The following is a 14421-nucleotide window of genomic DNA, read 5'->3' on the forward strand; positions in this document are numbered from 1 at the left end:
AAAAAAAAAAAATGATCAAAATTGCAACTCAGCCCATTTCTTCAAGAAGTTTCCTTCCTCAAAAAGCATTACCAATAACCTCTGTATTATCTCTGACAATACAACAAAAATTTTTTTGCTGTTTCATGGCTAGGTGCCGTTTCTTTTCCTATTGAGTATTTTACACTGCTAGCCTTGCAGTGACCTTAGTTCTATTCTGGGTGATCACAGTTTGAAAAGGAAGGTACTTGAATTGGCTAGAACTTCAAAAAAGATCAGAAGGGGGCGAGTTCCACATTTCAGTACGGAATTCCTACCTTCTGTGCTAGTCTACATTTACCATTACACTTCCCTCCCCCCGAATCACACCGAACAGCAACACTTGGGATTAGTGGCCAGAGGAAAGCTACTGGGTATTTCCCTTCACATTAGGAATACTCTAATCCAGTTGAACTCTAAAAAGCTCTGTCTATGCCTGCACATCAATCCTACAGTTTTACCAGTTCTGTAAGTGCTGAACTGAGTGACCACTTTACATAGTGCCCTGAGTTACAGACCCAGTCAGTCTGATCTAAGTGCAGGCTGCTGTTGAGCAGAAGACTGACATTTCTGCAAACACCTTACAACAGATCTAGAGAGCGCACCTCTACAAGATGAGAAACACCTCTGACTCCTTCCTTCCCCCAACAGTGTTTTCCTAAGCAATAATTTCTGCAGGGATCTGCTGACTGATCGCCCTGGCCTGTGGCCTTTTGATTCGATGCAAGAATGGGCAGAAGGGCACGGCTGTAAGGGCAGAATCTGTGACCACCCTTGAAGGGAGGCCCTCGTTACGCCAGACTGGGCATTACAGAAAAACACACGGTACACCTAAAACAAGGGAAACAACAATTACTGCAACTGATCTTAGACAAATTCTGCCATTGCTTTCTAATAATGTAATACTTTTATTTTAAAAAAGCTTTTATCCAGCTGTATAATGATTAATCAGAAGCAACTTGCCCTTGGTACAATGATTCTTATCTTGCTCAGTTAAATATGGAATGAGAAAATACACTTATACAGTTTTGAGAGGGTTTCTGTAATTTTTTTCTCCACAAAAGACTGACTGGAATGAATTTGTATTCCACATAAATGAAATGGACAAATCCTGAACAACAAACCACTATTGATCCCGACATAAAAGATTTCCATTTTACTATATCTATTACACAGGCATTATCAGCATGTATTGCTATTTTTCTTTCCTGTATTCCCCCCTCTTCATGAACCAGGCTTGGAAATCCTGACAAAAATCTTCCTATGAGGTTTGGTGGTTTGTTTTTTTTTTTTTTTTTTTTTTTTTAGTTTGGTCCTAGTAAACTTTTTTTTTTCTAGTGAAACTAAAAACAAAGAAAGAAAAGCTAGATTCCACTCAGGATTGTTCCCAAAATCTCAAAAACACACATGTAGGAAGTTAACTATTCTTTCAGGTCCACCTTCAATTTCCATCAATTCTCTTAATAGACAAAAATATCATTAAAATGGCACTTGTATTATCTTTTGAACTTGTACAGAACCAAAACATATAAGGGAGTTAAGTCCTAAAGGTCCAGAAAATATTCAACAGTAGCAAATGGGTTTTCATTTGTAAAGAGAGAAATTTAAATAAATCCTGGTTGTCCCCAGATAACCCTGTGTTGCTTAAGGACTCCCGTGAAGAGTTGTCTTCCTAAGCAACGGTAAAATAGAGCAGTAATTTTCTGAGGGTGACCATGACAGACAGGTTACCTGTCATCTTAAATCAATGCACTTACAGTTATAAGTCAGCTCAAGACCAAAGATAACATACAAGTTTATTTTTAAAATCTATTCACTAGGAAAAATTGGTTTCTTCCTGAAAACAAGTAGCATGCAGATCGTTTGTTACTTTTAAAAACAGTGATACATCCTAGAAGTAATGTACTAAAGCACTAAATATCCAGAACAAGAGAACACCACGTATACGTATCTAAAAGGTACTTTATATTTCAAAATGAAAAAACTACAATTCTGAATTACTTTTCATTCCCAAATGTGGTTATTATTTAAACCTAAAAAGAAAACTGCCCTTCACAACAACATTAATAGACCTTAGAGGACATACTGTTTTTACATCATACCTATGAAGGCCTGAGAGTTTAAAATAAATAACTAAAGCAGGATATCTGGGATTGAGCTTTGTTGATTTAGAAACCTCAAAGATTAAAGACTTGGAAAAAATTGACATCATCCACTCCTACTGTCCATCCTCCAGCTGGTTTCATCTGCCCAAAAGAACAGCTTAACTCCAGCAGCATACTGGTCCACACTGACTTGCAATTTAAACTACAGTGGCAAGAGAATTGGGGAATAGGTATGGGTGAATGAAATGCTGAACAGGATGAGCTTTAAGTTTATTAAACTCTACAGGCACAAGGAACCCCAAGGTGCTGGGACTCTGAGTTTGACAGTCACATTGAAAAACTGATAGCGAGTGGTGGGGGAGAATGCAGAGCAGCTTTCCATATTTTGGTTGACAGCTTTGATATTGACATTGGATGGATTTTCTGCAATATTCAACACATTTAAAAAAAACAACCTAATCCCCCTAGAAGAAAAGCTAACTTCCAAAACTTAGTAACCTACTTGTAACCTATTCCTATTCTGAATCTCTCCTCTACATCTCAAATGCATTTTGCACTAAGTGAAAAGCCAATTCTGACCTATCAAGTCAGTATGCAAAGACCTGGAGTCCAACTGCAGGCTAGGGATGAGAGGCCAGGAGCATCAGTTCACAGGTGAGCGATGCACAGAGCATCAGTGTGTTCCCCAGGAGCAGACAGAGATAGTGCCTCAGAAAATCCTGTCCCTGCTGGGTGCGCAATGCAGTAAGTACAGGTATGTTCTTACAGCAATCAACATAAGTGAACTTTTTAAGTGTTTATTTCAGTGAAACTAATCAGAATTGCAAGGTTTACCCCAACTAGAAACACTGCACTGCAGCTTCTTCGAATGCGTGCTGGTGTCTCCCTTCCCCCCCGCTGCTGCACTAACCATGTCTGTGGTCTCAGCAGGGACGGCACCTGCCCTGCGTTACCTGCCTGCTGCATCCAAGGCCACAGTCAACACCATACTATTGATTTTTAACCTGAAGAAGCTGTCGTCATTTACTATGTAAATTCTTCAGTGCTGGATGTTTATTGATTTCTGCCAGATTCTTTACAGTCTATCACATTTGGCAGGAAGGCTTGCCATGCATATTATTAAAAATGCTGATGAGTACAGTTTAGATAAGAGAAAGAAGGTCTGTGTACGTGTGTGTGTAGTGAGCATGCACAACAGTCCATTGTTAACACAGAAAGCAAAATTTAAATGGAGCGCTGCATATTCAGTGGCCATCAGTCTGTTCTTCACGCTGACAGTGCCCTTGCTGTCAAATATTATAGCTCCCTCTCCTGAAAACTGCATCAGGTATTACCAATTTGTCAAATACACAATAGGGAAAGCTTTGACAGCTGAAGGCTCCTCTACCAACTATCCAATAATAGTGAAGAACTGATCTCAGCCGCTGAAACGCAGATGCTTAAAAGGGACCTCTCTCCACAGGTAAATGTTTTGCAGTTTCGCAGTAGGATTTTGTTCGCTATGGGGATTTGACCTTCCCAAATTACCAATGCTAGGAGGATTTTGGTAGGATTTCTCTTTGAGAATGCAGTAAGATGCAACCTACAGCTGATTATTTTTTTTAAACACATAGAAGACAGCACCTCAGAAAAAAAAGTTCTTTCTACATGGAGCAAAACTTGTCATCATGGGCATGTCACAAGGATCTACTGCCTGAGTATTAAGTATTTATCATCCCAATAGCATATTCTTCTCCATTTTATCCCTATTCAACACCTGCACATAACTAAGCAGCAAGCTTTCAATAGATCACTGAATTCCTTGTATATTTTTAAGGGTACAGTTAGCAAGCTTCTGTATTTGAAAAAAAAAAATCTCAGCACAGGATGTCATATCCCCCGTTGCAAACAGATAAGCATAGCTGACAGAAATGTCACTCAGATGCAGAGAGAGCTCACTCACAGGTGAAGTTACTGAGCTACTCTTCCCTGCTTGTCCCTCACACATGCCTCCAGCCCCACTGGCCAATGCTGCCATTCCGGGGAGGAGAGAATCCACGAACAAGGGCTGCTCGCATTTGTTAGAGTGCACAGGCTATGGGTGATACCACGTTATAAAGGGAATTTTTAAGAGGAAGCACACGCAGATCTATCCAAATAAAGAAGGTGATGACTGCCCATGCACTTCTTTCACACATTACCAGTCAGTTGCTAATGGTAATGAAGTATCTGTACCCATCTTTTTGGAGAAGGCAGCCTAACTACAGCTGCCAGAAAACACATTTTCCTCCCACCTCCTACCCCTGTTTCCATTTTTTCCTTCCCCTTTTAAACCAGATGCTCAAAAGTTCTGATGAAAATGACTTGGAAACTCTAAAGAAGAAACTGTAGCTGGAGATACTAAATAGTGTGAATACACTCAAAGATAGATGTAAGTCTGAGCAATATCCAGTGATGGAGAGTATTCTGCAAGGAGAGGAGAAAATAATAATGTGAAGGGTCACAAAGGAGCTTTCCAGGCACAGCCAAAACTGCTCACTTGCTTCTAAGAGAGTCAGGCATGTTTCAGCTGTTCCATTCCACACGGGGGAAAAAAATGAAGAAACAAACAAACAAACAAACAACAACAACAAAAACACTCACAAAAAATTTAAATATTTACTATGAAATAATGTCATAATCTTCCAGCTTCAGGTTTGAGGAGGCAACCAATCATCTCCTCATATCTAAAATGTGTTAATCTAGTAAAGATGTCACTGCAATACAGATTTTTCCCCACTAAAATTTGTTAGCTCTCACAAGATCAGCTGTCTATAAGTTTAAAGACAAATCAGACAGCCTGCAGGCACAGGTTTTTGTCTTTTTTGTTTTTTAATCAAGTTGTTCCACTTCTGTGTTTTTAGACTACTGCAAGACACAGAAGGTGGTTAAAAAAAAAAAAAGTAGTAAAATATAGAGAAGAAAAAACCCTGCCGTTACACTTTAATTATGTATCTACAGTGCCTAAACCAAGGAACTAACCCTGACCTCTGCTAAAAAGAAGTGGGAAGACAGCAAAACAGAACATAATGAAAACATGTAATGAATTATCTATGCATAAATTACTCTTTCAGTTCCAACTAATCCACTGCTATTAAGCTAAACATCCACTTCCAAGCAGATACAAGTTTCCTGTCTCTTAAAACTGTCATTTTTACTAAGAAACAGAAGAAAGGTTTCAGTATTTCCATGTACACTGTGCTACGGGACTAAAGGTTTTGGGCTGTAACACATTTCACTCTGATTTCTGTAGAGTAGTGAGACCCCACTGTTCATTTAAAAATCTTTCAGTCCTCATCTAGAATAGGCAGCAAGGAAAAATACCAAATTTTCTACAATGATGGTATTAGCTTGGCTTCTCTTGTTCTGAACATTATCTTTACCAGCAAACACAAAATAAAAAATCCACCTTCACAAATTACAAGAGGATTATAATTAGTCCTGCTTTTATTTATTCCTTTAAGAACTGTCAGTAACAGGCTGTCTCATGTCTTCCTCCAGCAAAGTTCATCTCTCAGAAGGTCATGTTAAATTTTTCAGACTCCTGAGGTGAGGGATACAGTCCCGAAAAGTTTCCCAGTACTTCTACAGTGAAATGTTTTCTAGAGAATCCAGGCAAGGAAATTTCCTTCCTATTAGCTTCTTCATAGAGGAGCTAGAAGTCCTCCATACTGCCCATCATTTCATTTACCCAACGTGCACCTTTCTAATTTTAACTACTTAATTTAATGAACTGATTTACTTCAAATGGAACAGTTTTCCTACTTGAATGAGAATTATAAAGTAAGCCAGGTCTGAAGCCTTTCCCTTCAACTGACCAGGTTTCACAATCATAAAATATTAATCACGATGTTCTTTATTTTGCTTCCCTCTGAAATACCCATTACTGGCTACAGTTGGAGAAGGAACATTGACCTCAGATAGGCTGCTGCTCTGATGAGAAGCCTCAGATAATTTTCTTAGGTGACTAGGTGCTATTTTATTTAAGTGCTATAGGTCATAATGATCAAATTCAATGGCAGAAAGGAGTATTTTCTGGTAAAAGCAGCAGTCACAATAGTGGTTTTCTTTTCTTCCATAGCATGGAGCAGCTCTCAGGCTGAAATATTAGTTTCATTAACATCATTAAACTTAACATGACTTATTTAAATGAAGATTTATAGTATCATGACTCGGTGGTCCTTCATGGCCCTAAAACCTTTGAAATATAACAAGACAGACACCTGCACAAATTATAATTTACTTATTTTCCAGAAAGAACAGCGTGAAAGGAACCAAATTATATATCAAGATGTTACTTAACGTTTTTTTGTGGAAATAACTGTTTTCATCGTTTTATTAATAAGAGCTTCTAATACAAATAATTAGTTAGATTCAATCAAATTAAGATACTAGTAAGAAAGATAGATAGTCTCTAGTGATTGATTCATTATTTTTTCTTTATAAAACAATTCCTCCTAAAGAAAATACCTCTATAAAACAGTTTTTAAAATAACTCTGCACTTCTCTAAGGAGAAAGCCATACAACAGCAAAATCACTGCCTTAAAATGTATATTCTTTAACTTTTAAAATTCTGGTAAATTTCACAGAAATGCCAACAAGTTTTACAGAGCAGTGTTTTCTGAATTCCCCCTAACTACACTGTTTTAAGAAATGTGAATGTATTGCAAATACTTGAACATATTTCATAATTTTTAGGGAGTGGAAAAACAAAAAAAAACAACAGCTCATTTTATCAATACTTTCAGGCAAAACAGTGTTTTAAAAAAAATCTCAGTGTACTCCTCTCCTCAGGCCCCTAGGATGCACAGCAAGTTATATTTTGGTAGAACTATTTCACTGGAGTTCTGCATTTAAGGAAACACTGCTCCTCTCTATATTGCTGTTGATGTTTTTTCTGGTCAGTGTTTTTCTTTAATTAATTAATCTCAATCCAGATTATGATGAATCACATACCTACAAAAAATTACAACCAACACAGAAAGGTTCTTGGGAATACATTGTTCTGACTAGTTTTTCCTCTACTCCCTGTCTGGTTCAGCACTTTGATGCTCAGTCATTGAGTGGGACCCAATCTATATCCTTTGTCATTTTTCCTTCCATACTCCTCCCTCCAAGGGGGTTTGCATATTTCAACAAAAAATTTCAGAGAATTAGGTTCATTATTGAGTGTTTTGCGATATAATAGAGAAGACCTGTCCATTTCAGGATTTGAAATATAACACAGACGTCTTGTCATCTTTCTCACTGCCAAAGTTTCTGATGACACCACCAAAATACAAGTGAATACAACCACCATCTTCTGAAGAATCTCAAATATAAGCAATAACTTGGTTAACCTGATAAACACTAACACGTTCTCAGATAACTCCTAAGAGAACTTAGATGATCTAAAACATGCTAGTAAAGGCATAAAGACAACAATAAATCTGAGCATAGCATGAGCAGAGCTTGATTAATCCACGTAACAAATTAACAGATCAAGAGACAAATGAGTGCATATATTTGGTGATGCATAATAACTACCTCAGGTGAAACAAACTGTAGATGACTTGAGCAAAATTATATAAAGAGAAAAAAACATTAGCAACTAAGCTAAGTTCAATACCTGCATGATGAACACTAATCAGCTAGCATGTAACTTAGAGGCCTGGCAGGTGCAAAGAAGGCTGGAAGAGCACTCCAATTCCTTTCCATGATGAGACCATTCTAAAAATACACATCAGTGCCAGCCAGAAAGAGAAGTACAAAATGGCATAAAAAAGCAGGTGACAAGGAGGGCTCAGAGGGGAAAAAATGCAGACAGACGAGTCGAGAAGCGCAACCATACCAAGGTGAAAGAATCTCCCATGAAAGAAATGAAATGATGACACACAGAACAAGACTAAGAAATTAACTCTCTTGTATGGAAAAGACTGATTTTTATGTGCTCTTAAAAGGGAAGGTGATCTCTCCAGCAAAACCCTGGCATGGGCCAGAAAACCAGAGTCCCCGCTTCTGACAGACCAAAGCACATGCTTTGGGTATAGAACTTCATGCCTCTTTCCTGGAACCCCATCTATATAAAATGGGAATATTAGCACTTGTTTTTTCTCAGGTATTTGTGAGGATAAATGCTCTAAGATTACAGCATGCAGATATTATTCATTACACTGTTTTTATTTTATACTGTTTTGACAAACAACTATGAGTTGCAGAATTACAGTAAATGATTATTTGCTTTCCTCAAAATTGAAATGGAAATTTATTTTTGATGTCTTACCTGTCACACACACATCTCCCATATGACACTTTTATTATATAACATGTTATTATATCACTACAGTTTTTCAGCAAACACAATACACTGGACAAAGTGTGTTGAATACCTTAACTCCCTTCCCTACTCAAAAAGGTTATTTTAGCACAACCTTAATCTCCACTCCAAACTGAAATTTAGGCTTAGGATGGGACAGGACAGTAACAATATGAAAACACTTTGCTGTAAATTTGCCAGGTCAAATCCTTATTATCAACACTGAGGATTTGAATGACCTACTTTGTGACACTATACACCAAAATTAACAAGTCAGGCTGCAGTAACAAATGTAAACTGCTTTTTTAAGCAGTTATTTAAAGGTTTGTGGTGTGTTTTTTGTTTTGTTTTATTTTGAACTTCAGTTCAGCCATTCGGGATTTTCCTTGTGATTTCAGGAACAATAAACCCCAAAACTAAATATTACACTTGTTGAGAACACCTAGTTTCTTCTTATTTCAGCTATACCGCTATCAAATTCTACTGTATTGGCTTCCAAGCCAGATTATATATTTACTTAAGTTCCATTCAAAATTTAGACTGGTCAAAATAGAAGGTATTTCCCAAATTAACAATATGAACCCTACTACCTTCAGTTCTAACAGCACTAGCCATCTCTGGTCTGTTGTAAATGAAGAGAGGAAATAGATGCATTCAATCTGACTACCCTAGTGAGGTAATGCACAGGGAAATACTGCAAATATTAGCTATAGTTTTCACAATGTATAAACATAGAAATAAAATCTACTACAGTATATAGTGAAATAATAACCTTACAGAGGTGACATTTTAACTGAAAAAGATTGTTTTAGGATTATATGGTTCAGCCAAATGGTTATTTCAGATATAACATACTACGTAAGAACATCCTCTATCTGGAGACATTAAATACTTGCAAAATTGCAAACCACTGAATATACAACAGTATCATACCTCCATCTTACCCTTATACTGCAAACACAAGTAAAACCTTCCATAATTGCCAACCAGGGTAAAAGATTGCCATGTGCAAATAAATTCTTCGGTATATGCACTGAGTGAATTTTTAGAATAGGAAAAGGGATGAGGAAGAAGAGATCATGATGAAAATGAGCACAACACAGGCGCAGGTGGAAGAAGTCAGTCTTGACTTGCATATTGACAAAACATGCTCAAGTCAGCGCCGCACCGAAGATGTCCCTACCTGACAGGGAGCCGGGCCCTCTGAGATGACAACAGTTCTGTAGGTCCACTGAGGTTCATCTCCCCATCCTCAAAGGATCCCTGGGAAGCACCCTGTTGAGAGATTTCAAAGCACATTTTGAAACTAAGCACGTATTTATGCCTATAGAACACTGACTGCGGATATTATTGAGCCAGTGCTTGAAAGAGAAAATGAGTAGTAACATCACCCCCCCCTGACAGGGAGGTCCGAAAGGCCCATTTTGTATGGTGCGTACGCAACAACTTTCACAGAAATGGGAGGGCATCTACAGTCCTGTTTGCTCAGTCCAGAGTCCCACCATGCTTCCACTGACATTCTGGTTCAATATGCCAGAAGGCCATTCCCACCACCTCTGGGAAGAGAGAGATTTTGCATCAAGGCCCTGTATAGTCAGTAGATTTCCTCCCTTAACTTCACACAACCTAACAGGACATTCAGAATCTCTCAACCCATTGCAAAAAGACAGAGTGATTGATGAAACTAGTCACCAGCCACCCTGGACTTGTATAGGGCAGGCTATGGTATGCTTGGGCACCTGTCTTTAAAAAGCTGCTCCATGCTGACAGGGAACAGTTCAAGCTGAAGGCCTCCACAGAGGTGGAAAAGCTACCAATACTGCTTCCTCCCCTGCCACCTCCTTGCTTATGATAGATTCCCTAAATCTCAAACAAACTGCTTTTTCTGTCCCTTGGCAGCTTTACTCTGGTAAAGACATTTTCACATTAACTTCACAGAAAACGAAATTATGGAATGACTTGGCCAGGCACAAAAATACAGTGCACACAGGGACCTAACATTAATGCTAACATTCTTTAAAACTATTAACTTTCCTTTCCTGACCCTTAGATTCTTCATGTTTGCATTTTTTTCCATACTGGAAAAGGGAAAGAGGTACCAATGAGATAAGACCACTGTCAGCAGGTGATATATTAGCTTTAATGTACTGTACTTCATTGCAACCCTCACGGCAATAATGTAAACACAGCAAAATCCGTAACAAAGACCTTCTTCGGAGAGGTCACTTCTGCCAACTCTGCAACAGGAATATAGCTGGAAGACATAAATCTTCAGCTGTCAACATACTAAGAGAATTCAGTTCAAAGCTTGATCTTAACTAGATAAAGCCAAAAGTTAATCACCATTTTTTGTTGCTACAGTAGTACAATTTTCCAATGTATATACTTGCCATATCAAGTTGTGTCAAAGCAAATGGTAGCAATTTGGAATAAATTCCAAACAACTAAGTTAACTAGTTAGACAATCTTATTTTCTACAAAAGCTTTATGGTGTATATTAAAACTTCCAATTTCTCTCAAAAGATGGATCTACTCAGAAAGGCGGCTCTACCCAGAAAGGCCACTTTACAGGTTTGGTGTTTTCAGTCTCTCAAAGATTTGAGAAACTTATTTTCAGTGTATAAGCAGAAAGAAGGTTGTAGGAAGAGGGGGCTGCTTTTGTTTTAGAAAAGAATCATGACCAGCCTCGCAAGCAAACTTTTGGATTATAAATCAAGCTGGATTTCTGTCCCTCCTTTTCCCTCCCCTTTTGTTCACTCACCACCCCACGTCTTTGAACCTATTATCTTGGCAGCAATTCTCTTTGCATGTTAATCAGAGCACAAGGCAACAGAGTTGGCTTCCACTGCAAAGCCAGTATAGCTCACTGAAAGTAACTTCTGTCACTAATGGAAGAACTATTTGAAAAAATGTGTATTGAGTGTATGCCATCTCTTCCAATCCCTCTTCACAGTGGAACCACACGTCAAGGAGCAATTCTTGTTGTATGAAGCATATTCCATACTAACCTCATAAATCACAAACTCAACCTCAAGCAGCAAGTTAGCAACAGAAATCTGACACACAGCCTTCATGTGTTGACTTCATCTTGAAAAAAAGACAGAGCCTTGGTAGCAGCAGATGCCAGAAGGAGACAGACCTCATTAACTCTAAGCACCCAAACCTAACCTTTTTTAGCTAACCAGAGAAAACATTGGTACTACAAAGGGTATTCATTTTGGAAAGTTGAAAATAGCCAAACCATGAGCAGATTTTGGGGTTGTAAATTAACCTGACTCTTTTTTCTTCCAGACATTGGCTGCAATACAGTGCTGCTCAACGCATGAGTGAGAACTTGCTACTCATGCCTCAGAACAGTTTTTCTATTTAAAACTTCCCTTGCAGTCTACTCAAGTCTGCACATGCTACATTACTTCTCTATTTCTGGGCTTTTGGGTACTGTTGTTTTTGCTACAGCGAGGTTACATCCATAGTTGTCCTCCTTCCCCCTTTCCTTGGGTAACTGAGATTTCACAGCAATGACAAATATAGATACCAGAACATGATCTCATCTCATGTTTCTGCTGACTGATTCACAGGTTTAAAACCCCATTTTTGATCAACAAGTCTAATGTCATACTTGGAATTAGATTTATTTAGTCACACAGCACAATGTTGGCAAGTGCACAGCTACACTGCAAGATAAGTAAAAGGTTGTTACACAAAGATGGCAACCAACTGTTCTCTTTTCTGCTAAAGGTAAGATCTGCAAAAGATGTCAGCAAACTGGAAAATAAGGTTGTTATAGCTATTAGGGGTATCAGATCTCCAACAGAGGTCTTCAAGGACAGATTTTAAAATGTGTCAGGAATGTTTCAGGGCATGTTTATTCCTGTGTTAGAAAAAGTGGTCCAACCTTGTGAAGTGCCTGACAGTCGCTCATCTCCACTGTTCCATAAGGGAGAGCTTCAGAAAGGAATTAGAGGATGAAGTCTGGAGTCCGTAACTTCAACTACAGCTTTTTTTTTTTTTTTTCTTTAACATTCAATGGTAAAGGCTGCTAAAAGAGTAGTTATCCACACCTGAGCTGGACCGCTGAGTTTTTACAGACTGCAGAAATGCCACAGGGAGGGTTCAGTGTCATACTCCCCTCCTGAACATCATCCCCAATTTTTATTTGAAGGCATACAGTGCTCACACACCACAGATTATGGCACGCTAAAATCAGTAAATACAGTTAAATATATTTAAAGTCTTAACTTATCACAGAAACATGAATCATAATAGAGATTCATAATCATAATCAGACTCTCTGAGAATGACATTAGAGTTCCAGTCACGTAATAATCACTACAAACGGGCAAATTCCTTTTATACTTCAGCATTTCATTAGAGCCACAGTAAATTTAAACAGATATCTCCTGCCCAACAGGCTGAATGATAGCAAGCCAATGATGCATAACTATTAGAAGACAATGATCCAAAACACACAAATTCTTAATACCTTGTTAATAAAGATCAATTGTCAGTTTTTCAATAGCAGAATTAATGACACTGACTCCCAAAACTTTACTCAAATTCAGCTGCCAGAATAATACAACAGAATTGCAGTTTTCAGTTAGGAAATAGGCATAAATGCAAAAAAGTATGGTAAATAGAAAAATCAAGAAGGCACATGCATCTAAGAAAAGTGGCATTATTATTATTTTTTAATTTATTTACATAAGGATAATTTTAATTAAGCATTTTTTCTTAGGGCTGCAAAAAGCAAATTTTTCAAATTAGGACTGAAACAGAAGAGAGGGATCCTATTAAATAATAGCTCTCTGCAAACAATTACAACCCAAATGCTTGAAAGTATCTCGTATTCATTACATGACAGTTCTTGAACTAGGTAAATGTGTATGTGTAACAGTTGGAGTAAAAGAGTATATGCCAGTAACATTTTCTACCCTGCAAATGTGCACCGTATTCCCAATTTAACAGTCAGCATGGATGGTACTAGCTCCCAAAACAAATATGCTGAAATCAGTAGAGCATCGTACTGAGATTAGAATACGAGAAATGCAGAAACATGCCCCCTCCCTCCCACCCCCCCTTCTTTTTCTCTCTTTAAAATGCTCCTTTTACAAAACAAAAACAAAAACACAGAACTCTTTGGAACCCATCAGCTTAAATAAAAAATAAGAGTGGCACTTTTGAACGTAGAGATTAAAGTATAGGTTTCTGGCTAGAGAAGGAGAAAGGGATAGATAAAATTAGGATAGATAAAATTAGCTCAAAACAGTCAAAGCTCCTGTTTTGACTTCAAACAGAGGGAGCAGCCCTGAGCAGCCAACACAGCAGAGGGCTGCCTGACAGCAAGGCCACTGACCAGCCCTGCACTGTGTTAGGCTATTGCTCTGCTTTTCTGCTATTGTCACAACTAAGAAAAGGTATATTTTCAAGTCTTAGAAAAAAAAAAAATCTGCACCTGATCAGCTTTCCAGCTAAACTCTGGTTACGGTGTAGTTTTCCATTATCTTTTAATTCAAAAGAAATTTTTCACTGAGGGTCTCCTATAGCAATATTTTGTAAATTCACTCAAGAGTACACTATACCACGTTGTCAACATGACAGATCTTTAGAAATAGTCAAGAGCCACCAGCAGGCATAGAAGGGCTGTTATTCACCTCTCTGACAGACTCCCAATACTATTCTTAGGACAAAATGTAAGTTTGCAGGTCATTCCAAACTGCAGATCTATCACTTTTGGAAAAGCTATGCAGCTGGAAAAAAAAAAAAAAGGTCCTTTTCTATCTGGAAAAGGAATTCTTATTAAACAATAAGCAGCAGTAGACAAATCTCAGAACTAGATGGGAAGTTTAGAGAAACAGTAACTCTGTGTAAACAACTGCAGAACATCCTGAGTGCAGGGTATACTTGGAGTATAAAGCAGTCATCAGATGCTAACCATAAAATTGAAGGAAATAAATAAGATCTATTAATAAGAATTACAAATAGTA

The 14421-nt window shown here is 38.0% G+C and overlaps 1 protein-coding gene across 1 annotated transcript in view; it reads right to left on the reverse strand.

Moving 5' to 3' along the window:
• Positions 1–14421, reverse strand: part of PARD3B (par-3 family cell polarity regulator beta) — a 401848-nt gene that overhangs the window by 228390 nt on the left and 159037 nt on the right. Inside the window, exon 5 of the mRNA XM_035571245.2 lies at positions 9621–9712. Coding sequence (XP_035427138.1) covers positions 9621–9712 — 92 coding nt within the window. The remainder of the gene's footprint in view (positions 1–9620; positions 9713–14421) is intronic.

The sequence above is a fragment of the Cygnus atratus genome, chromosome 6 (genome assembly GCF_013377495.2).
Source record: "Cygnus atratus isolate AKBS03 ecotype Queensland, Australia chromosome 6, CAtr_DNAZoo_HiC_assembly, whole genome shotgun sequence".
NCBI lineage: Eukaryota > Metazoa > Chordata > Aves > Anseriformes > Anatidae > Cygnus > Cygnus atratus.